Below are 24,065 nucleotides of genomic sequence, written 5' to 3' on the forward strand. Positions count from 1 at the left end.
GACAGAGTGGGATACCCATATGGAAATCAGGCTGACTTAATGCGACTGCCGACACCAGAAAGGGACACGGCAATGAAGCATGGCGCTTCAGAACATAGTGGTAGAGACCCCATGCACTTGCCACATAAAAGCTAAACCAGTGGAATAAAAAAACAAAAAATAAACATCCCTGAGGTCGTCAAAGGTCGCCAAGCAAGCCACAGACACGCCTAGTGACCTTGCATGCCCAGCACACGAACACGATCATAAAAACACAAAAGAAAACCGCTACAGCAGATCATACAAAAAATTAAATAAAAAAGAGAGATACCTGTAGCCAAGACGGCAATCTGCTGCAGAGAGAAACAGGAAGTCCTTCCCAGGAAGTGATGTACTTATACCATTTGGTATGGGGGCCATCTTGTATTGGGTAGGAAAAGTCAAGTTTGGTGATTAGGTTCTGCATGAATGGAAGCTAACTCATACGTAAGGACTGTGAGAGGAAGACAGACGAGGAGGTTTTGAGTTATTTAAATAACATTCAATAAAATACCATTTTAACCATGCCAATATGGTCATGGGACCCACACACTGGCAGGTATATTTGACTTACAAGTATACACAAGCTAAGACATTTGACTTACAAGTATACATCTTTAAATTACAGAAAGTGAGCAAGACAACGGGAGAGACGAAGTGGGATACAAAGTTAAAGAACAGTAAGAAGAGGAGCAGCAACACAGCTACAAGAAGAAGCAAACACACAATCAGCATAGCGGCTGAGCACTGAATGCTCATCGAGTTTAAACGTCCTTATCAGCATAACAAAGAGACGTGATGCACATACAAGATCAGTGTTCATTGCAGGTAGTGGGTGGGCAGGGTGAGATATCACTGGTAGTCAGTGCTTCTACTGCAAGCTCTCAGAGACGGTCATCCACATAGCCTCACAGAGCAAGCAATCTGATGGCCTTTGGGATCTCATCACACTTTAAAAGCTGAATAAATAAGCAAATAAATACAATGACTTACTGCAACTGCTATTCTTCCCAACACATGTTCAGGGATTTTTCTGTAAACATCTAAAGAGCCGCCTGCCAGACAAAAACATAGTGTTATGAGAAAGACATGGATAACCTTTGTCAGTTATCTTACCTTAATTTTGCATTACAGTGGAAGGCAAGTAGCAGCACTTCTTGCAAAACCATAAAACAAACACTGGCGAGGACTAACAGATGTTGCACTGGGAAATTTGTTTTGTTTCCATGAAATAATATAGCAATCTTGGAAATTGCGTACTTTACTTTTTGTTCTATGATTTAACATATATTTTTTATTTTTAGAGCTGGCCAACTTTATGATATCAAAAAAGTAATACTTTAAACATATTAACAAAGAGGAGCTTTGGTAAGCCCTCTTCATCCATTGGTCTGTTTCACTGTCATACACATTCTGCCCACCACAGCATAACGGCAACGGACAGCCCCTTCAGCCACTGGTTGTTTTATATTGTGACAGCATTTCCCATGATCACAAGTGCACATCCGCCTAAAAAGAAGTGCAGTTTAGTGCCAGTGAGGATCATTGCATATTACATTTCGCCATGGTTTTTCTCTTACCATTCTTTATATTTTATTAATAGCCATCTTTTTGTGTTCAAAGTAGGCCTCCAGGTTCAATACTTTTTTTATTTTTTATTATTAGGTTTTTCATTTTATGCATGAGAACATACAAAACAAAGCGGTACAAAAGGGGGTGGTGATGGACGGCGCATCAGAACCAATCGAACACTCACACCCAGTCAACAGATCTGGGTTTGATCCATCACCGTTCTTTGAAACCCCGAAACCGGTCCTAGGATGCTTGTTTCCAGTCCAGGGAGGACCTGGCTTGGCAGTTCGGGCTGGACTGTACCCATGAGGCACAGGGTCAAGCCTGATTTGCATATGGCTGGGTTCAAACTGCAACGGCATGGTGAGCAAAAAAACGATGGATTTAGGCCCAGATTTCTGTACTGGGGTGAATGTATGACATTGTTCTGCATTCTGTCCATCAAACTGTTGTTTTTGCATTTGTCACTCCGAGTGGGAAGGGTATGCCCAGACGTGGGTCCCGTGCTCTCCATGCCACTGGAATCAAGCTATCCTGGCTGAAGAGGGGTGAAACACCGAAACCGGTCCTAGCATGCTTGTTTCCAATCCTGGAAGGACCTGGCTTGGCAGTTCGGGCTGGACTGTACCCATGAGGCGGCATGGTGAGCAAAAAAACGATGGATTTAGGCCCAGATTTCTGTACTGGGGTGAATGTATGACATTGTTCTGCATTCTGTCCATCAAACTGTTGTTTTTGCATTTGTCACTCCGAGTGGGAAGGGTATGCCCAGACGTGGGTCCCGTGCTCTCCATGCCACTGGAATCAAGCTATCCTGGCTGAAGAGGGGTGAGACCCCGAAACCGGTCCTAGCATGCTTGTTTCCAGTCCAGGAAGGACCTGGCTTGGCAGTTCGGGCTGGACTGTACCCATGAGGCGGCATGGTGAGCAAAAAAACGATGGATTTAGGCCCAGATCTCTGTACTGGGGTGAATGTGTGACATTGTTCTGCATTCTGTCCAACAAACTGTCGTTTTAACATACAAAACATCTCAGGTTTCAGTATTACACTGCGCTGCTGCGCAGTTAACAGACATTATGATGATATATAGTGCAATGTAGTATTATTTACGTTATCTTACATTTGGAGCATGTAGAATTATACAGTAGAAATAGTTAACAAGTCTGGATTAGATCTCAAATAATCCGTTAGAAGTGTCCAGAATTCTTTAGGCCTTGAGGCTGCTGGGAGTTCTTCCTCGTAGGTTTTCAAAGTGTCTCTGCAGTATACCATGTCTAGTAGCCCCTGCTTTATACTGGGTGAGTGTTTGCTGTCCCAGTACATGGATACTCTTCTTTTTGCTAATAGTAGAGCTAGGGCACACAATTTACGTTTTACAGATTGCAGCTGTCGAATCAGGCCTAGCAGACAGGTTTGTGTCGTACATTCTATTTTTGTTTCTAGGATCTGACTTAGTGTCAGTTACTGCCTCCCAATATTCCTTGTCTTTTTTCACAGTTCCATGCTAAATGCATAAAATCAGCTTCTGCAGTCCCACAGTGTCGACAGTTAGAATCGTCTCGTAGGTCGCATTTCTGCAATTTAAGCGGAGTGTGGTATATTTGATGTAAGTATTTATAGTGGGTTATACGCAGGTTGCCATTGGGGGTGAGCATTGTTGTTAAGGCACAGCAGTTTTACCAGTCTTCTTTGCTTGGGGGTGCGTCTAATTGAACACTCCGGCGCTTTCGAGCCTTACTAGTGTCACTCGCTATATCGTCTTGCAATAGCTTGTAGAGTTTGGTAATCAGATGAGCATTACTGGGGTTGGTGATGTGCATTTGCAACGCTGACAGTGTTGGTGGTTCATGTGGATATGTAGGATAGAGGTTTCTGATCGCTCCTCTCAGCCTGTGATATGTAAACTGAAATAATAGTGTTTGGTTTCTTATGTAACTGAGATAAATAGTTCACCCATATTGACTATTCCGACCTGTCGTAGCATTTCTATACCATCTCCAGATTGTGTCACTGTTAACGCTGGGTGTTGTCTCAGTGGAAGTGCTGGGGCGTAAAGTGGTAAGCTGCACGCTAGCATTCCCATGCGTTGCCACATCAGATTTGTGGTTCTTATAGTGTTAATTTCGTTCTTGGCTACATCGGGTCTCTGGTGCGGCGGTATATACTGGAGTGGTATTGGATGCGCATCGCCTTCTTCCACTGCTACATGTGGCATATAGCGTATCGGATGGTACCAATAATGCACATATTGCGCTTGGTCACATAGAAAATATAACTATAAATCTGGTACCGCAAACCCTCCTTTCGTATATGGTAGTGTTAATGATCTCAGTTCAAAATGTGCTTGCTTCCCCGCCCATATGAGTCTGATTATGCTTGTGTTTAATCTTTTGAAGACTGCCGCTGGTGGAGTTATAGAAATGTTACTAAATAAAGACATTTAGGGAGTACAACCATTTTAACAATTGCCATTCTGTCTGCTAGTGATAGTGGTATGCGAATCCATCGCTCAATTTGTTCTTCAATCTTAGTTTTAGCTTTTCCATAGTTTTCTCTAATCACTGTCTCCGGGTCTTTGTGGTACCAAATACCCAAATATTTAGTCGGCTCTGTATGCCATTCTAGTGGGAATTCTACTGGGTGTGGCTTAGTAATGTCAGTTAGTGGTAGAATTACGGTTTTGTACTCCCGCAATAGTAGGGCCAGATTAAAACTAGGCTCTCGAACATTTAGCACCATATCATCCGCGTATTGTGATATACCTATAGGACGTTGCAGAAAGCGTAGTGCTGTATTCGCATGCTGTTAACTAATCTTGCATGCTAGTGGCTCTAGCGCTATGGTGAATAATAATGGTGACAGGGGACATCGCTGTCTCGTTCCACGCTGTATGGGTATTGGGTCTGAGACATACTTATTTACTTTGATACACGCTATTGGTTTAGTATACAATATTTTAATCCATGTTAGTAGGATAGCTGGGAACCCCATGTTTTGCATGACTGTGAAAAGGTAAGTCCATTCCACCGAGTCAAACACTTTGGCAGCGTCTAATAGCACTGAGTGCTAAGAGTGTTCGAATGTGCAGTGGATCTGTTTGGTATAAAACCAGATTGATCCGGTAATATGGTGTTTTGCATTAATGGCTGTAGTCTTGTGGCTATAATTTATGCTAATATTTTAGCATCTGTGTTGATTAACGAAAGAGGGCGGCGGTATGATTCACAATTTTCAGGGTCCTTATCTGGTTTTAATAGGGCTATAATTAAGGCTTCGTGTAGTGTGGGCGGGAGTTGTTGGTTATCATGACATGAGCATCCCCATACATTTCAACCAAGTATGGACTGAATAGGTCTACATACTTCTTATAAAATTCCCCAGTGAACCCATCAGGTCCCGGGGCTTTTCCATTAGGCAACGCTTTTATGGCTGTCGTGACCTCTTCAACTGTAATTGTTTGCGATAGGTATTCTCTCTGACCATCAGATAACCATGCTATTGCTATGTCTTCCAAGTATTCCATAATTTCCTGGACTGTGGCTGTATTGTGTGCAGCATACATATCACCATATGTGGCCATATAGGCCGCTAGTATATCGGTAGTTGCATAGTATTGTACACCCTGTGCGTTTTTAATGCTAGTTACAATGTGTGTTTGATGTGCGTTGCATATCTTTTGCACTAATATATGTCCTGACCTACCACCCTTCCCATATGTCTGTGCTTATTGCCGTTTTGATATGTATTTAATCTCGGTGTCTGCATATTCTTGATACTCTGATAGTACGTCTTTTATGTCACTCAACACGCCCGCGTTATGTGTGCGCTCAAATTCTGCTTCTAGTTGCTTAAGTTTATTTTCGCACTTAGTGAGTTGAGTGCGTATATCCCGTAGTATTCCAGCAATTGTACTGATACAGATCCAGCGTATAGTGGCTTTAAATGCCTCCCATAATACGCTGATGTCTTCTACTGAGTTACTGTTCAATTGAAAATACTCGTCCATTGCAGTACAAATGGTGGAGTTGTAGAGTGGGTCTAGTAGTGCTTTGGCGTTGAAGAGCCATATATAGGGTGGAGGTTTGTGGTTAGGAAGATCTATGGATAGTGGTATTGGATTATGGTCACAGAGTGTTTTCGGGAGATGCTGTATGTCTTGTGTCCAGGTGCTAGCCACCTCCGTCGTCAACCTGTAATCTATGCGGGACCAGCTGTTTTGGACTGAGGACGCATGTGTTCCCTCTAATTTATGTGGATTCTGCATCCTCCACATATTCCCAGTTCTAAATTCCATCATGCCATCTTTTACCACTCTAACCGGCTGTTTGTGCGGTTCTTTTGTTGTACCTCATCTGTCTAGTGCTTCGTTAACAGAAATATTGAGGTCGTTCCTCCCAGAATAATTCCATTTCTGGCAAGTCTTGCAGCCGTTTCCATATATTAGTGAAAAAACCTGGGTCATCCAAGTTTGCTCCATAGACATTAACGAGACCCATTCTTGTGCCGCGCAACCACCATGTGACTATAAGAAATCTGCCTTGATCGTCTGTGATAGTGTGGTCAACCACAAATTGCGTGCCCTTTTTTTATAAGTATAATGACACCCCTGGAATAAGAGGAATAGGAAGACAGTAATGTTGTTTCAGCCCATCGTCCACCCAGTGTACATTTGTCGGTTTTTGCTAGATGTGTCTCTTGCAGCATAGCAATGTCAATTTGATGCCTATCTAGATAGACAAATATTTGCCTTATTTTCTTGGGATTATTTAGCCCCCTTACGTTCCATGTTAGCATACCGATTAATGATTTACCCGTATCTGTTCCTATTCCAGAGTGTGTAATATTTCTTAATGAGTGATCTTAATCCCTTGTTGTTGCATATCATACATATTACACATTTATGCGTACTGCTCCAATAACCCGTTAGTCTCAATGCTGCATTTCTCACTGTACCTCTGTGCCCTGAACCCGAGAGAACATACAATCCCACTTACCCCCCACCCACTATAGCATCCCAACTATGCCAAAGACATACTCAACTTAATAACAACATCAACATCATAACTTCGTTGGGGAATGTCCACAGGGGGGCCGCTAAGTGCACGCACTAACACCCGCATGGCACATGCGGCCAAAATATATATAGTATAGCTGGTTATCTTGTCCGTCACTTGACATTCCTGTACAGATCCTCGGCTAGTTATGTTACTAGTTTCTCACTTGATATGATACTACCAGTTGGGCATGCTTTACAATATTCTTACACCTAGTAGTCCATTCCCTGCTCCTTGACTAATACAGCCATCCTACAGCTATAGCGTGAGAATATCTGATACGCTTTTATCTCTTAGCTGTCTTACATACAGATTCACTCGGCATACTTATTACTACATATATTGTGTGGCATTGTAACATTATCATCCTCCTCCTATCATATATTTGTTTATCTAAATTATATGCTTTTGCATTGATCCAACATGAGGGCATATATAATGTCCCGTTGTCCATGTCTTATGCATAGCGTCGTCTGCCCATTTGGCAAGATATCCATCCTACCTTATGCAGTTCTGGTCCGGGTTTCGAAAGTTCAACCTTAGCATTGGAGAGATCTTGCCTTACAGCTCACCACAGTTTCATAGACAGTCAACCTCTTCCATCATCTGATTGCGAGGGTGTAGGTGTGCGCTCCGTAGATTTCCTTCCGGATGCCATTTGTTTAATGAATTTGTTAACAGCTTTTGGCGTAGGTAGTATTCTTGATTGACCCTCATAGGTGATGCGTAGCCTCACGGGATAGACCATGGCATATTCCTCTCCGATGTCTCTGAGTTTTTCTTCACCAGGGCAAATTCCTTGCGTGCTTTTGTACCCCCCGCATACAATCTGGGTAAAAGGAGACGTTATAGTTGCGGTATGTGATCTGTTGTATTTCTCGCTGCAGGCGCAAAATCGTGTCTCTATCCCTGTAGTTCAAAATTCAAGATATGATCAGACGCGGTGGGGTTCCTGGCGGTGGTTTTGGCGCCAGTGATCAATGTGTGCGTTCAATAATGAGTAGGGGGGGAAAGCTGTCTGCTCCGAACATTTCACGCAGCAGGTCCTCGACAAACGTTTCTAGGCGCCCAGTATTTGCGCTTTCCGGAATACCTAAAATATGTATGTTATTCTGGCGGGATCTCGCCTCCAAATCTTCATTCTTGTTTTTTATGCTCTCTAGCAGCTTTTCCATTACACTGCACTTTTGAGCCGTCGCTCCAGATTTGTCTTCCACCGCTGATATGCACTGTTCTGCAGCATCTAAGCGCTCGCCCTGTTTATCTAATTTTGCGGCTATGTTATCCACTCATGTCGTGAGATTGTCTATTTTCCTGTCAATGGCTTGCAGACTCTGTTGAATGGCGTGTAATGCAGCGTCCGTGGTGGATTCTTTGGCGCATTCAGTCTCCAGTTCCGTGTCAGAGTGTGCTGGGGTTGTCCTGAGGGTGCGGCGTGTGTCAAATGATAATTTGGGCTGGCTTTTGTCTGTTTTGCCCATTTTCCCCCAGTGAATGTGTCGCCGTATTTGTTCTTGATGCGGTCACTGTATTTGGTATGTCTCTGAGCGTGGTACACGTTGTTGCTTAGGGTAGTATCGGCGTTCCTGCTATGTTAATCCGGGTCGCTACACGGTTCGCGGTGGTGCTCTAAACTCGTGCGTCCTATGGTATACCCTAATATTGATAGTGCAGGGGCACTGTCATGTAACGACGTTGTTTGTGGATTAATATTCTCACATGCTTTCAGAACTACAGCGGCTTGCCTCCTTCCTCCATATATTTATTATGACTCTATCCAAGTGATCATGTCCCACTCGCACTGCAGTTATCGCGTGATTACTGGATTGTTGTATGGATATAGGTAGCTCTACACAGCACCACACTATATAGGCAGCGGGGGGGGCAAGGGTTCGTCACCACAGTTCGTACCTGTCCACTTGCATGATGGTGGGCATGCGTGGCTCCTCTTCCGCTAGGCGTAGTCTACTGGCAGCCTCAGTTTTTATTTTTGAAATGTGGGCAGGAGGAATAGGTACACGTCCATATCCCCAAGGCCACCGCCTTACATTTATTGTACCCTGCTGCCGCAATCAGGAGAGTTGCTGCCTCAAGTGCGCTTTACCGTTGTTTGGCGCCGCCATTTTCTCACCGACGTCCTGTGTGTGTTCTTCGTGCGTTACGTTAGGAGTGCTTCATACAACCTTTTCTTCTCCTCCCGGGGGCCACTGGCGGTGCGACACGCTCCTTACTTTCACTGATGATCCTGGCGGTCAGGCGTTCTGCTGGTGGTGGTATTGATTTACAGAGTTACACACCAGATCTAACTCGGTGGGTGCCGCCATTTTGAGTTTGACATCAGCCTAGGATCGCGCTGACTTTGGATGTATTTTCCCAACAAAATATGCTTCAATCTCGCCCGTTTCTTACTTCAGCCGATAGCGCCTGCATTCCGATGCACAATTTTATATATTTGGCATAGTTCTGGGGCTGGCTGTGCTCTTTTACAGCAAATAATATTTCCGGCCGGCGGAGCTGAACTAATGCGCAGCCATCTCGCCGCGCGCCCTCTAGCACCCCCCCTCCAGGTTACAATACTTCACAGCCATTAATAACTCTTCTCTGAACCAATGGGAATTAAATTCTCCTAAATTGGTTCAATGCCTTTTCTAAGTATGCTTGCCTACTAGAATGCACCTTTTACCTTCTCTTAAAATTTAAGGCAGTGTTTGTATTCTCAATCAAAATGTTTTATTACAAGCATATGACTGATACATTTAGGCGGTATCATCTTTTCTGGTTTTTTCTTCTTTGTATTTTGTGGCAAGATTGTGAAAAATAAAAAAATAACTATAGCATTGGCTTGTCAAGGACAGACCAAGAAGCTTTGCCAATGCTAGTTTATGATTGAGTTGAACTGCATTGCAAGATTGTTTTACAATATTTAAGAGTCATGCAGTTTTGCTTAGCTGCTTTTTTAAAATAGATTAATAAACAAAATCAGTAAGGCGGCATAACACTGCAATGGGATATTAGGAAGTCAAATATGCAAATATCAGTAGGCAACATATAAAAACAGGAGGTGAGCCTCTTGGTCCAAACCACAGTAAATCCACATCCATTTTATTAAAACCTTGCTAAACTACTATTAACTATGAAGTACTAGATCCTTTCCCAATAATTGACTGCTGCCACCAGCATCAAAGAAAGGGTTTTCCCGCGAGGAGCTGAAAGAGAAGTACTTGGAGCAGTGATCATTTTAGCAGGTCTGATCTTCTGGATTCACTTCTTTCACCAGTGGCCCCCACGATTTGTATACTATGGTCAGTTGTATGGACTTGCGTTAATAGATCTTGTGGGAAGTAAACCATAATATGTGCATTCAGTCTAGACACTGATTCTTGCTGGCACCCATAAAAAAGACTCCAGATAGCTTGCAACATGACAGTACTAGTTCTATTTGAGTCACGAGTATGATCAGCCTTTTCACCAATCACAGCTGGTGCTCTCATACCGCCATCAAAGAATTTTCACAAGCAGTGACTTTCTGGTTCCATCTCAACCTGGCAATACTGCTTCAAGTCATCTTTTCTATGCCTCCTGCTTCTAGGACTCACGGAGCGCTGTACAAAATTATTAGACAAGCAAACTTAAGAAATTTCACCGTCAAACAATGTGTTTCACTTTAGATCTTATAGTGAAAATGTGGAAATAAACCTTCAAACCCCTACATTCTCTGGTGATCCATGGCTATGATATAATAGGGGATGTCTTCCTTGTTGTAGTCAATGCCTACTCCAACAAAGTGACAGCCTCCCACATGGGTTCCCAGATACATTCACCACTTTTTAAAATATGCAGAGGCGCTACATGGATATCTCACATACTTTATGTAACCACTAATCTCTGGGTGCAGACTCTAAAGAACATGCTAAATTTGTCATAGTGTGCCTACGTCACAAGTACACCTCATGGACAGATAATAAGGGATCACCATGCTCTCAGCATTCCTTCTTTGGCTATCACTAACTAAAACTGGGACTGAAATGAGCTAGGATCTATGCATTTCTGTTGCAGCCTTCCCATGCCGGGTGGTGATCAAGTATTGAGTGACATGGTGGTGGGAACTGAGGTGCCCCACCATGATCAATGATAATTTTTTTTCGACATGAGGCTTTAAGGGTTGATGTGCACAAAACTACAGGAAAGTGTAGTGATGATAGAAGCAGACACCACCTACTCTGTTCGGGACTGTGCTGTGGATGATTCCGAGCAATACAATATTTGCTCCCCGCTACCAAAGAAACCAGTGGAGGCACAAAAAGTAAAAAGGGCTGTATGTGGCGCACCAAGGATCAGGATCCTACTGCCAATGCTAGGCATGTGGCAGCTTTTGTACATTGAAGATGAAAATCAGGGTGGTATGGTTGCGCATCTCACCACCAAGAGGTGAGGAGTAAACTGTAGAGAGACTTGAGAGGGCAGAGGAAAACAACCAGGTCAAGAAGGGAGACCTGCATCTGATACTTGGTGCTCTCATGCAAGGCCATATTCACTAGCCGCAATGCTACCCAAAGAGAAACAAGACAGAAAGCTGAATGGTGCCAAACAGGAATCCCTAAATCCTAGGTCCTCATTAGAGGAGGCTAGTTTAAAGCACAGTAACAAAGGGGACTACACAGAAGATACAGAGCTCGTCAAAGGTGACAGTGCTGATGGTCTCACTCCAGGATCACCACCAAACATGAAATATTAAAACCAGGTGTCCTCCAGTGAGTAGAGGCTGGTAACCAATGTCCTCTGGACTGATAGGAGCTGCAAAATCCATCTGTGTGGTTTCTGAACACTTGGAACGGTGGGAAATTAACAGAACGCACCGAAGACTTTCCAACAGTTTGCAGTCACATCAATTTGGAGAATGGACGTCGAAATCAAATGAATGGATAAACACAGCTAGAACAGATAGTCTGTCTATTTTGGACATGCATGAGAGCGCGAATCTGAAGGAGACAGTACAGGAATCCTTGGAGAAAGAGGTAGCGTCTAGTAACAATGCAACAATCAAAAAGATGGCATGAAGATTAACTAAGGCATGTAGACTCTCCATATAGCAATAAGAAGGGAAGTTTGAGAACTTCAGGGAATACAGACTGCATGGCTGCCACAGAAAAAATAGTTGCATCGGGTGGGGCACAAAAATCTTGATATTCCCGGACCACAGTGGCATAATACTTCAGAGGACACGAGTATTGCAAGAAATTGTAAAAGTAAAAAAAAACTGTTTGGCAGGTGGCCAAACTCAAGAATTCTCTTCCATGGCAAGATACATTTTTTTCTGAAAGGTGGAAGATACCCACATCTTTTTGGGACAAGTGGAGAACTAGAGAAAATGTAACCTTATGTGTACAACTGGGGGGGGCTTAACTTCATAGGTTTGCTCTGCACTTGATGGAGCTCCTTTGATTTTCTTGTATTGGTGCTGTTGTTGTGACTCACTTGTGAGATGATAGATGGGTTACAGCAAACGTAAATAATCTCTTCAAGTACACTAAGTGATCCACTTGTTTATTGGGAAAACACAAAATGAAATTATTTACCTAAAATGATTCAGAAACACATACTACAATATTTTATCAAATTCGACACCCTGTTTGTTATCCACATACTTACCGGTCTTTTATGAAAAGATTTGTGCACCAATTGCTGAACTTTTCAGAAATATCAAAATGGAAAGAGCAATCAAGAAAAAAATACCTGAAATTCCTAATCGTAGTACACTTTGAAGAAACGTAGCATCCATCACAACCTGAGATTTTTCAAAATCTACTACATAAATTCTCATGCAATAGGTACAAACAGAGATGTAAAAAAGCAGGATGGCCGCGGGGAACCATGCCTCCGCGCAGCCACAGGTGACTGCAGTTTACTCCCCCGACAATGGCGTCTCGACGTCTCTGAGCAGCACGGCTCGGCACGGAGCTGAGATTTCTGGGGGCAGGCGGCGGGCGCATTGAAGTACCCGGTGTGTTTTCTGCGTTTTTCGGCGTGCTGAATGAGCGGGGAGGCATCGTGAGTATTACCGGCAGGAGATGAGAAGAGCCTCATGGTAGTGGATGACTGAGCAGGACAAGGCTGGGATTTTTGGATTGGAACCGAGCTGGCTGGAGTAGGTTGCAGAGGCGTAGCTAGAGCTTGTGGCTCCTTCAGATTGCCGCCCCCCTGGGGGGGTGCTGGAGAAAAAGGATGGCGAGCACCTGAAAGAGGTCAGAGACACACGTAGTATCGCCGCTAATAGTTACCTCGATCATGCAAGTTACATGCACATACATGACACGGTCCAGGGCTAGACAGCCCCTGTCCCCAAAATATTGCCGCCTGGGGCAGACGGCCCCCACCTAGCTACGCCGCTGAAGGAAAAGCAGAAGGAAACCCAAAACTTACATCAGTTCTACCTACTCTGCTTGTGACATCTCACTCATAAAATCACAGCTTGTGCAGGACCCTTGTCCCCTGTCCCCTATCTACCCCGTCCGTGACCTCAGCAATGTCTGCAGACCGGTCCACCAAACTGGGTTTGATCACGATTCCCCTGGCAGGACCTTCAGGATACTACAGGTGAGTCCAATGCACCTGATCACTAGACTAACTTGAGTTCTGTAGTTGGGGTAGTACCAGCCCTGCAGTGAAAGCCTTCTCACTCCACCCAAGCCCCCCATGAGAGCTCAGTAGACGCCATCCCACGTTCCCCTCCCAGGAGAGAGCAGTGGAGCCATCCACTGCCCCAGCCGCAGAAGAATTACATACCCTGACCCCACCCATCCCAGGAGAGAGCAGTGTAACCATTCTACTCCTCCCTCCCGCCAAACAGAGAGCATTCAATACCAACTCAGAGTCGCCTACGGTCACTACAGTATAGTAATGTGAGTTTTTAAAGACTGTCAGTGCTCCGAAAGCATTTCAATAAGCTGGAGTGTCAGGCCAGAGAATGCAGTAGAATGTGAAAAATTCAGTTTTTACCAGGCCAGAAGGGGGATCTGACCCGTGGCCCAGCGTAGAGACAGCCTTGACCCTGCACCTGTCACTACAGACAGCCCCATGCCCGCATAAAAGATGTAAAAATCTATAGAAATATTTTCCTATTTTTGTGGGGGGAAAAGGGTATACTAGGAGGAGACAACCCACGGAATCTGCAGAAGGAACCGTGGCAATGTATACTAATAACAGTTTAGTTTCCCAATGTAATATTAAAATGAATTGCACCCAAGGTGCCTCGTTTCAATATTCCTGAAAGTTTAGAAAGGAAAGTAATTGAATGTGAGTCCTGATATCATGGTATGTGCCAGTCCTCACAAACATCTCTTGTTAGCACATGAGTAATGCCAAGGTCTCTGCACTTTCATATCGCCCGCGCTCTTTTTGTGTGTGTTACTAGGAACACGCAGGTGTTGCTTGCCACATTCACTCTTCAGCTGTAAATGTCCACTTCAGCACAGACTTACTTTGCTGAGCTGACGCTGTAATCAAATACAAGCACTGGCAAAGCCAAAAGGTCTTGCTTCTGAGAGCTATTGATTTGGCAATGCTTTGTAGCCATGCTGTACAGCATTGCAGATGCTTTGCAGTGTGGCTAAAACTAATTTTAAATGGCATTAATACACAGCCAGGGCTAATGCACTTTTACCCGATACTTCAACAAATCCATCTTGACACATCAGAAATAGAAGTTTTTAACGTTGCGAAATCTATTGCAGGGGCAAAGGCTTGTGGAACTGATGGGCTAACGATCGAATTTTGTAAAACTTTTTCCAAGGAATGGACTCCCTTCTTGGTGAAGCTGTGTTCCCTCAAGCTTCAAAGAATCTATAATCATTAGCTTTGTGAAGAAGGGAAAAAATCATAAGGATGTCAATTCATGCTGACTGATCAGTCTCCTTAATGCTGTTTATAAGATTCTAATGAAAGTCTGGGCCCAATGCTTCACCTCCATAGCCCAGGAACGGATTCATAGTGATCAGTCCGGGGTTGTTGCGGGGAGGTCCATGTCCTCCAATACTGTGTTATTAATTCAGGCACTCAATTATTTTACGAACAATAAAACTCCAACGCTCATTATGATGGTGGATGCCGAAAAGGCGTTCGAACTGGTTAATTGGGACGCACTTTTTTTCGGACTGGATACATTTGGTGTCCCTGCCCAAATCACAAATATGTTGAGGAACATCTATCAGGGTGCCTAGGCTCAGGTGGTGATAAATGCCAATCAAATAGGGACAGTCAATATCAATCGTGGGACCAGACAAGGTTGCCCGAAGTCCCCCCTACTGTTTACCTTTTTTATCGAGCCCCTGGCCATTAGAATTTACGGAAATTAAAGCTCCAATAACGGGGATGGCGAAATTAAAACTCTTCGCAGATGACATTGTTCTATATTTGTGCCCCGAAAGCCTGAATTTGGACCAGGCATTAAAAGAATTTAGCCAATTTTAATTAATACGACGGAATAAAATTAATCAAAATTAAACCGAGATCCTAACATTAAATGTTGATTGTAATTTTCTACCCTCCAATTTCAAATCTCAGGCTTCGAAAGCAGAACCAATACGATATCTGGGTATATACGTCTTCAATCACTATGAACAGTTGTTCAGCTTAAACTAATCAGCAACGTGGAATAAAGATCAATTCCAAATATTTTAAAGTGCTGGAGTCAATGTTTAGGGTATTTGTTTGGAGTAGGAATGCTTCTAGGGTTAAGTTAGCTATATTGCAGTTAGAAACTAATCAGGGTGGTCTAGCATTACCAAAAATACTAACTTACAACGAGGCAGCGATTCTGGATCTTATAGCACGCTTATTGGAATCCATTGGTCTACTAGACAATTTTCTCCTTGACAGAATGGTTCAGGAGTCTGGCTCGCAAATTCCGATATTTTTAAAAACATCCAAATTGCCGAAAAAGACCAGATATAAGACGGTACAAGACTTTTCCTCTAGACTGCAATCCTTTTTTAGGTCTCGCGTGCGTTTCAGGGCAAAGCGCTGCTCCGCCTCCGCGAGAGATTTTGTAAGGAAGGACTTTCAGAAGAGAGCTTTAAGCCAAGCCCCTCATTGCCATTGGCCGGCATCACCGTTTATGCTAAACGGTGGCCTACTTTTGGAAATGAGGGTTTTCTGTTCACGCCCTTTTTCTCCGAGCCAGACTGGCTCGCCTGGTTTGCGTCTGTCGTGAAGACATTTCTTATCAGCTTGCTAAATAAACAAGCTGATAAGAAATGTCTTCACGAGAGAGCCGTGAAGGAGCATGCACCAAGTGTCCTGCAACCACGCTGACTTTACGCCTGGAGCATGCACCAGTCTGCTCTCTCATTGGTCTGTCGGCGTCACTGAAACAGATGCCACGGCTCTCAGCCAGCGGATATGGCGCTGCAAGCCCTTTAGTCTAAAATGTATGCGTTTTATTAGGACACTGCCGGTACTTCAGTCTATATCTTAGGACGGCACTTGTATTTTGAGCAGGGTTGTAAATCATACGATGTCAGCACTTTTCAGCACCTTTGTTTACATGACAGTCATTACTTTCAATAAGAAAGTGCCTGCACTTTTAGCAGGGGGGGGGGGGGCGGGGCACCAATGTTGGGACAATAGCAGCAGTCCTAACCGTGTATTATTTTAATAAAATGCAGCAGCAGTCCTCGGCGGACAGTGCTTCGTGGTAGAACCGCGACATCCCACAGCCAGAGAGCGGCGCCTGGGGCGCTCCCTCTGTGCTCCTGGGTCGGTGGCCGCCAGCACCCCTCACGCTCCCCCCTCTACCACTTCCCTCGAGCCCCCTTCATTATATCCAAGTCTCTGGCAGTCTTACAATTAAGCGAGGTCCCGGAGCAGCGAGCTTTCTTGTCTAACCTCATTATAGGGTTTCACATCCAGGAGCCCGAGCTTCGAAGGAGCACAGCCTCCCTAACTCCCCCCCCTACAAACCTGCCATCTGCTTCCAGGAGGTATTTTATTACCCAAACATATGTACCTGCTCGAAGGGCTCTGAAGAGCACAGGCAATTGGACAGACTACAGTTTAAGTAACTGCGCGCTTAATCTCGCCTTTGGTTTAGTTATCTGCTGACACTGGGACATTCCGGTCCTGTCCATTCATATAGCGCCCCCGAAAAGAGAAATGTTTCTAAGGAGCTACCAAAAGTGTGCCAGGTGGGGTGGCGCCGAAGCCCACTGAATGTGGAAAGTTGCTGTATTTTGCTCTCCACCCGATGATAAGGGGCTCAATTTCCCATGCTTGCACTAGGACCCATTACACCCCTGCAAGCTGTTGTGCGCTCACATGATAACGCGTTTCAACAGTCTTTCCTTTATCAAACTCACAACGCCGAAAGGCTGAGTATGGGTCGGACCTAAGAGGTTACAGAGACCGCTGCAGCAGGTGCTCAGACCACAGGGCAGCCATACCGCAGCAGTGTCCATGCAGCCTGCTGCCGGGTTGTAAAACTAGTCTCTTGCTATCTGTTTCTCCTGTTTACTTCACGCTTCACGGGCGGTCGGCGAACCGGGCCCTGCGGTTAGTGGCGTGTTATGAACTGGTCACGTCCTGTCCCGGAATCAGCGGTTTGTAATTAATTTGATGTCACAGCCCAATGATGGATTTACTCAGTGCATAACACCTACTCCGTCGCAGCAACAACAGATCACGCACTATTCCCTCCTGAGTCCGAATGCGCTTTACAGATTGCAACAAATCTATTATCCTGAAGCCTGCACTTGAAAAGTGAAGGGGGGGGAGGGGGTCGACTAGACATTGGCATTTGACTTATAAGGTTGTGCACTGATCTCTGCAGCACACGCTTTGACCCACTGAGTTTTTGTGGCTGGGTGCAGCTTCCCTTTCCATCTTAAACTCACCCCTCTCCCCCACCAATGTGTTGAACCCCTGTTATCAGGTACACAGCTACCTTTGGAGGGGCAGGCAAAAAACCACATGAACACAAACCGACATACTAGCCTTTCGCCCAACGCCTTAGCTGCTGAGTACTTACTATAAATGGGGAAACAGTGGCGTCTTATTTACAGCACTTAGAAACCGCAGAAATGAGGGATGAAGCGCTATAAAAAACAAGCATTTGCAATGCAATAGGTCTCGCATTTACACGAGTTTCAGCTATTGGCATTGAAAATGGCAATGACTTATATTAATGTTTCAAAAACGAAAACAAAAATAAAAGGCATTGTTATTTGCAATGTCAATAGCTCAAACTCGCGTAAATGCAAGACCTATTGCATTGCAAATGCTTGTTAAACAAGCTGGCTCCTCAGGATTTTACTATTTAAAGCTAGTGGAATGTAAAACTCTCGGTCTCCAAGTACACTCTAGTCGTCTTAAAAAATGGAAGGACTGTGGTCTTGAGGAATTGGGGCACTTTCTAATTAATAATAAAGTAATCTCCTGGCAAGAGGTCCAAAATAGATATGGCAACCGTAATAAGCTTGGTTTCTTGGAGTATCTGCAGATTGTAAATTTTATAAATAGGTATAATCTATTATTAAGCGGTGCTCCAACAAAGCAGGTAAATGCTCTATATAGAGCCAAATTAAAGGGGGTTGGAAACTGGTACTCTCAGTTGAGAAAGTGTAACGAGCCTCCCCTGGTAGAAGAATTCCTGGGAAAAGTAATACGAGAAACTAATTGCTCTTTCTCTTGCCAGGAATGGCAGTCTATAGCCCAGTTAGGGAGTAAGGCATTTAAAAGGATGGCTTTTCTATCTCGGTGGTTGGCATATTACACCCCTAAAACTCTTAGTATAAGACATCCTGAAGTGGAAAATAGAGGTTTCCGATGTCAGGCAGAAGGCAAAGGGGATTGGCTCCACACATTCTTCACGTGCCCAAAACTCGAGTTATTCTGGGTTAAGATCTTCTCGGTTATAAGTCAGGCAATTCAGAAGAGGCTTGACCCTGAGGCAGAGGTAGCTCTCCTTGGCATTTCTAGAGTAAGGTCTGATTTGGCAGAAGATACCTATACAGCATTTAGCTCTTTAGTTGCTCGTTCTCTAATTCTCCAAAACTGGAGGTCTGAAGATGTACCTTCCTACTCTAAATGGCTAAACAAAATGAAACAAACCATGAGGTTTGAAGAAGCTTATGTTAACCTCTTCGGTGCCCGTGACGAGCTGGACTCGTCATGGGCCGCGGTGGCGCTGTGCCCATGACGAGTCCAGCTCGTCACAAACCCCGCCCGCTAATGTAACGGCCGGCACAGGGCGGGGAAAGGGGCGGGCACCGAAGGGGTTAAGAGGGTAGGCGCAACAAGAAAATGTAAAGCTGTTTGGAAGTTTTTTTTAAACAAATTTGAAACAATGGTGGAAATATACATTTTATAGACTTTGCACTTTAGCATTGGGGAGCCCTATAGCACATTTTCTTGTGCGCTCGAGATGCATTTTAGAAAAGGCACGATTGCACTTTTATAATGCAGCATCTCACAGGCAAAATGTTTGCATATTTTTGATTGGATATAATACATTTTTTTTAATAGTGCTCTACAATCAAGGTTATAGGTGATTACGAGTTTAACTATTTCTGCTTTTACGATGATTTTAAGCAAACGTAAAGGCCCTTGAATAATGTCAGTATATCTATCTCTTGTCACTCTAGCACTCAAATACTCAAGCACTTTAGAAAATTAATGAGTAAGATCGGTTAACTTTCAAATAACGTAAGACTCAGCCAGACTTCTGTTGCCTTTGTATCTGCTGTTCTTGTCTCCGTATTTAATCCATGTTGGTTCCCTTTGAAAAATGAATAAGAACTATTGATCGTAAAATGTCAGTTTTAATTCCTGATGATTATGTATTTTATGCCCTTATGCTCTGCTCAATAAAAAATAAAAAAAGATGTAAAAAAGCATTTTTTTGCTTTGATTTATAAATCCCATGGCTGGCCCCAGCAGGGCTTCCCAGTGCTTAAGACATCGACTACTCTGAGGCACTATGTGGAACATGCACACTAATAGAGCCAGGTCTTGAGATGCTTGTAGACGAATCCTTCACTTAGGCTTAGGCCTTGCATAATTTGAGCGCCAGAAACCTAAAAGAGTAGCCTCATTTCCTTACTTGATTAATCCTTGGGACTAATGCCAGCCTCAAATTAGAAGATCTTAAGCGGTGGGCAATATAGCTGGTTCAGATGCCCTAGACACAGCAGCAAGGAATCCGGCGGCAGCACCCATGAAAGAACGGTGGAGGGAAAAGAGGGACAACAAAACCAAAGTGCCAAAATGAGAAAACAACTAAAATAAAACAATAACTGTGCACCCTTTAACTAACTCAAAGGATCAAAATGAAAATAATTCAAAATCTTGCCTTTCTGAAGAGCAATTCTGATGCCAGGCACATTCAATGAGGTATGAGGAAAATATAAGAGTAGTTTAATAAGAAATTAACCAATCAGAAACTGTTTAAAAGAAATTAAATAAAATAAAATCGACTTTTTAGCAGTGGAAGCAATGTTTAAGCAGGACGTTTCTTTCTAATTAAACATGAGGCTTGCCCCGGTTAAGCCTTTAGTTTCAAAATGTAGAACTAAGGCTACATGGGTCGGGAGCAGAACTAGTGCAGGCAGCAAGCAAGGACTTTAGTTGTGCTGTGAATACATATCTAATTTCATAGGTACTAAAACACCGCAATGGTGTTGCAAACCTCACATACGAACAAGAAATAAAACTATGGCTAAAGGCAAACATACTTTTGATCTCACAATGTACATATTGCCATAGTAGTCTCTGGCAGTTAAGGAAACTCTTTTGTGTGTGATGTGCTCCTTGTGAAAGGACAGAATGTGTCATTCAAAGTGAAGTTAGTCAATGGCTGAAGTGTTCTGGCGCACTGCGCCGTGCCGTATGTTGTAGTGGGTAAAAGAAAATTGTGAATGAAAACAACAGACCAATGGAGGAAGGGGGCTGGCTAAAAGCCTCTGAGGAGTTAGTTCATTCATGTCCTTTCGTGAATCTCACCAAATTTTAAGTATAGGTAGTTCAGTAAATACTGTGGCTGACACAATGGCAAAGGGTATCGATTGTTAAACACAACCTCCTTGAAGGCTCAACAGTCCATGCTTGGTGGCAGTTCCTTTTTGAACTAAATGTATGTGGGTACTGCTGAAAAAAGTGGAATGATGAACGGAATCCTTGCCAAGATGAACCGCTACATGATTACTACGAATGCCATCTGTTTTTATGTACACGCCCTGTTCCAGCCATGGGTAAGCATGCTGCAGCTCCTGATTTCATTAGATCAGTGATTACACCAAAAAGGGCAATCTTTCTATTCACATGGGTTGTATAACATGTACAAGTATTGACACTTTAGGCGGCTTAAGTGTTTCTTCGTATGTCAAATTCACTCGACTCTCGAGGCGTGTATAGTCTTTCACTGAATCCTCTCAAGTTTGGCACCTTCTTTACTTAATAATCTGGAAATCACATTTTTCTAGACCTGTTCTTAGCATTGCACTGTAGAATTAAAGATTCCTCATCTTCCTCTTGTCATAACGAACGAGTTCTCCGTTCACAATTTTTGCTACTTCATCACATTGGGTCCTTGTATCTAACTTATCTGCGAGGATGCACTAATCCATCTCAACGTTAATACATTCAAGGATCCCCTACCAGTTTGTTTCCTATATATCAGATCGTTCTTTTCTAGATGGATTGCAGTGCATATATCTAATGTACAACCAGTGCTTAATTTGAGCCCGTGGTTTCCGTTGCTCGGCACCGGCACTTAATTGTCAACACAGGCCTTTATGACAGTCTAGCACTGTACAGCTCATACCTGTTGCTCCAGCCCTGTTTCCTGGTGTTGCTAAATGATTTAGGGGTTCTGCCCTGTCATCTGGAGGCCTTCCCCATATTGTTTCTCATGGAAAATTTTACAACCAAGTGACAGAGTCCTTTCCACTCTATCACTCATGAATACGCTAAACAACACCAAGTCCAATACATCACTAGCGGACATTTCCGAGTCCGAGGATGCTCACTTCATCAATAATCCCAACTGTGGTCATTTATCCAATGCTCAGCCCAAAACACCATACACACTTATAGGACCATTTAATCTTTTTTTTTTGCACCACATCCTGCAGTGGTCAAATATTTAGTCAAGGCATTCCAAAACAAGAGAGGCATAATGAAAAATAATGCGGAGGGAATGCTTAGATCAATTCTGATTATTGGCCAAGTTTGAGCAGAAGAGCCCTAGCCAGCATACACGAAACCAAACTCACTACAACGCAAGTAGGAGATGGGTTTTCAGAACATACTGCAGAATAGTTCAGAACAAAAATTGTGCTTTAAACAAAAAAGCATCAACACAGAACTTACCATCCATGAACTCTGTGCAAATAGATATCCTGTTTTCAACAAAAAAGGCCCCGTAAAATCCAATAATATAGGACGAATCACACTGTAAAGACAAAGAAGAGAGAACTAGTTACAACTATAACCCTCTGTGCCTCTGCAGTCTTTACACCAGAAATTAGCCCGTTAGTAGGTGAAAACAGTAGAATTTAAAGTGGACTGTCTTTTGTTCAAACTCGGTGCAGAGAGGAGTCATATACACTCTTAGTATTACTTTATAGAGCACATTGTCACAGTGGCGTAACGAGCCCTTTGGCCACCTGCGTCTGGCACCCCGCGGTGGCCGCAGTGAAGAGGGGGGTTGGGTGGGGGTAGGCGTCGCCCCCAAAACTCGTACCGTGTGGGGCGGACTGCCTCCCCCTCCCGGCATCCCCTTGCTACGCCACTGCACTGTGAATTTAGCCTATACTCTAAATCTTCAGTTATGCGCCCAGGATCTGTAACGACATCCCCATTTCTATCTGGATCGCCCACAAACCTGCTCCAGTTTAGGAACGAGCTGAAGACAAACCTCTTCAAAGAACACTGCTTTACAATGCAGTAACGGCCTACCTCGGCTCCCAGGCCCCTGCTACCAGTCCAATTGCGTATTGACTGTATTGTTACCTTTGCCACTGTACAGTGCACTGCTGCCTTTTGGCCAGATTTGAGCTACACAAATACCACACAAAAACATACAAATAAAATATATATAGAATAAAAAGACTCCCAAAAATATTCCAGAGGCGTGCAGAATTCTGTCTTTTTCAAATGAAAATCTATGTAAGGCAAATAAACTTTGGCGATCATCAAGACGTTAAAAGCTGATCAGGACAATCCGGTTCATCACGTCAGCTTAGTTCTCTGTCAGATGTAATGCTGAACCCTCTAATACATCTCTAGTTTTGTCTGTGCTGAGGAAGGAAACTATTACTTACCCTTCAATCATTTGTTCATAGTCTATAGTGCTGTAGAATCACATGGTCTGCATACTCTTGCCAACGAGTGTTTTAGCTGATCCTCAGCGGGGACTGCGTAGCTGCTGCTTCTTCTCCTACATCGCCACCAAGACCTGGAACAACCTACCCCTCCACCTTCTAACAGCACCCTCACTGGCGGACTTCAGGAAGAAACAGAAACGCAAGACCTGGCTCTTCAGCGGAGACGTCGCAACCACAGCGTCTAGATACCCCTAGGGGTGACAGTGCTACGCTATACCAATACTGGTTGATTGAACCATGGCTACTTTTTTTTGTTAAAAGTAAATAGCGCTAAATGCCGAATTACTCTTCTAGCATAATTACGCTGAATCTTGTGTAATTTTGCAGTAATGGTGCATAATTACGCTACAGCAAATTACGTAAGTTACACCCACCCTTACTTTTAACATCTAGAGTTGTAAGGCTCTTTCCGCTACTGAGTCTGATCTGGAAACTCAAAGGTCTAATTAATGTGAAAAGGTGAGACAATTGAGCACTACCTTGTGAACATTTATGAAATGTTCCTGTGTTATTAGGGCCTTAAGCTTGTTGATATGCTTGAGCAAGGTTACTGCTATTAGGGAAGCTACTTTCCACGATTGAAACTGCAGATTACAGGAGTGGAGGGGTTTCACTCCTCTCCGTGACTTGAGCTGATTTAGGATTCACAAACGGGCATGAGACGTTCTTGCAGAAATAATCTTCTTAAGCCCTTCCATTAAGGCTTCACTACAGTGATTTGTAAGAGGGACAAATGTTCCCTTCTTTGCATTTATGTTGCAACTGCAGCTAACATTTTAAGATATATGTTAGGCCTGATTCTGAATGTGTAGAAGGTAGCAAAAGATATCCCGTACAGATACTTTAAATGGGTCTATTTTCTTTTGAGTAGTAGACACATTTTTTCCTCTTTTCTGTGTATCACGCACAGGTGATGGGCTACATGTCTCACGCAGTATAAGCATACACTCATCTCGAAAACCAAACTCTAAGACCTCAGGTGCCCGATTACTAGACAGCTGGTTGTGGTCTGGGGGCCAAAGTTGACCATGATATTGAGTTAGA

At 43.7% G+C, this 24,065-nt stretch overlaps 1 protein-coding gene across 2 annotated transcripts in view; it reads right to left on the reverse strand.

Moving 5' to 3' along the window:
• MAP2K5 (mitogen-activated protein kinase kinase 5) overlaps positions 1-24,065 on the reverse strand; it is a 1,189,932-nt gene that overhangs the window by 593,835 nt on the left and 572,032 nt on the right. For both annotated transcript variants that reach the window (XM_085644598.1, XM_085644597.1), the window contains 2 exons: positions 22,006-22,087; positions 1,012-1,073 (listed from right to left, as the gene is read on the reverse strand). In XM_085644598.1, coding sequence (XP_085500724.1) covers positions 1,012-1,073; positions 22,006-22,087 — 144 coding nt within the window. The remainder of the gene's footprint in view (positions 1-1,011; positions 1,074-22,005; positions 22,088-24,065) is intronic.

This window comes from Triturus cristatus, chromosome 3_1, assembly GCF_964204655.1.
Source record: "Triturus cristatus chromosome 3_1, aTriCri1.1, whole genome shotgun sequence".
NCBI classification, from domain to species: Eukaryota; Metazoa; Chordata; class Amphibia; order Caudata; family Salamandridae; genus Triturus; species Triturus cristatus.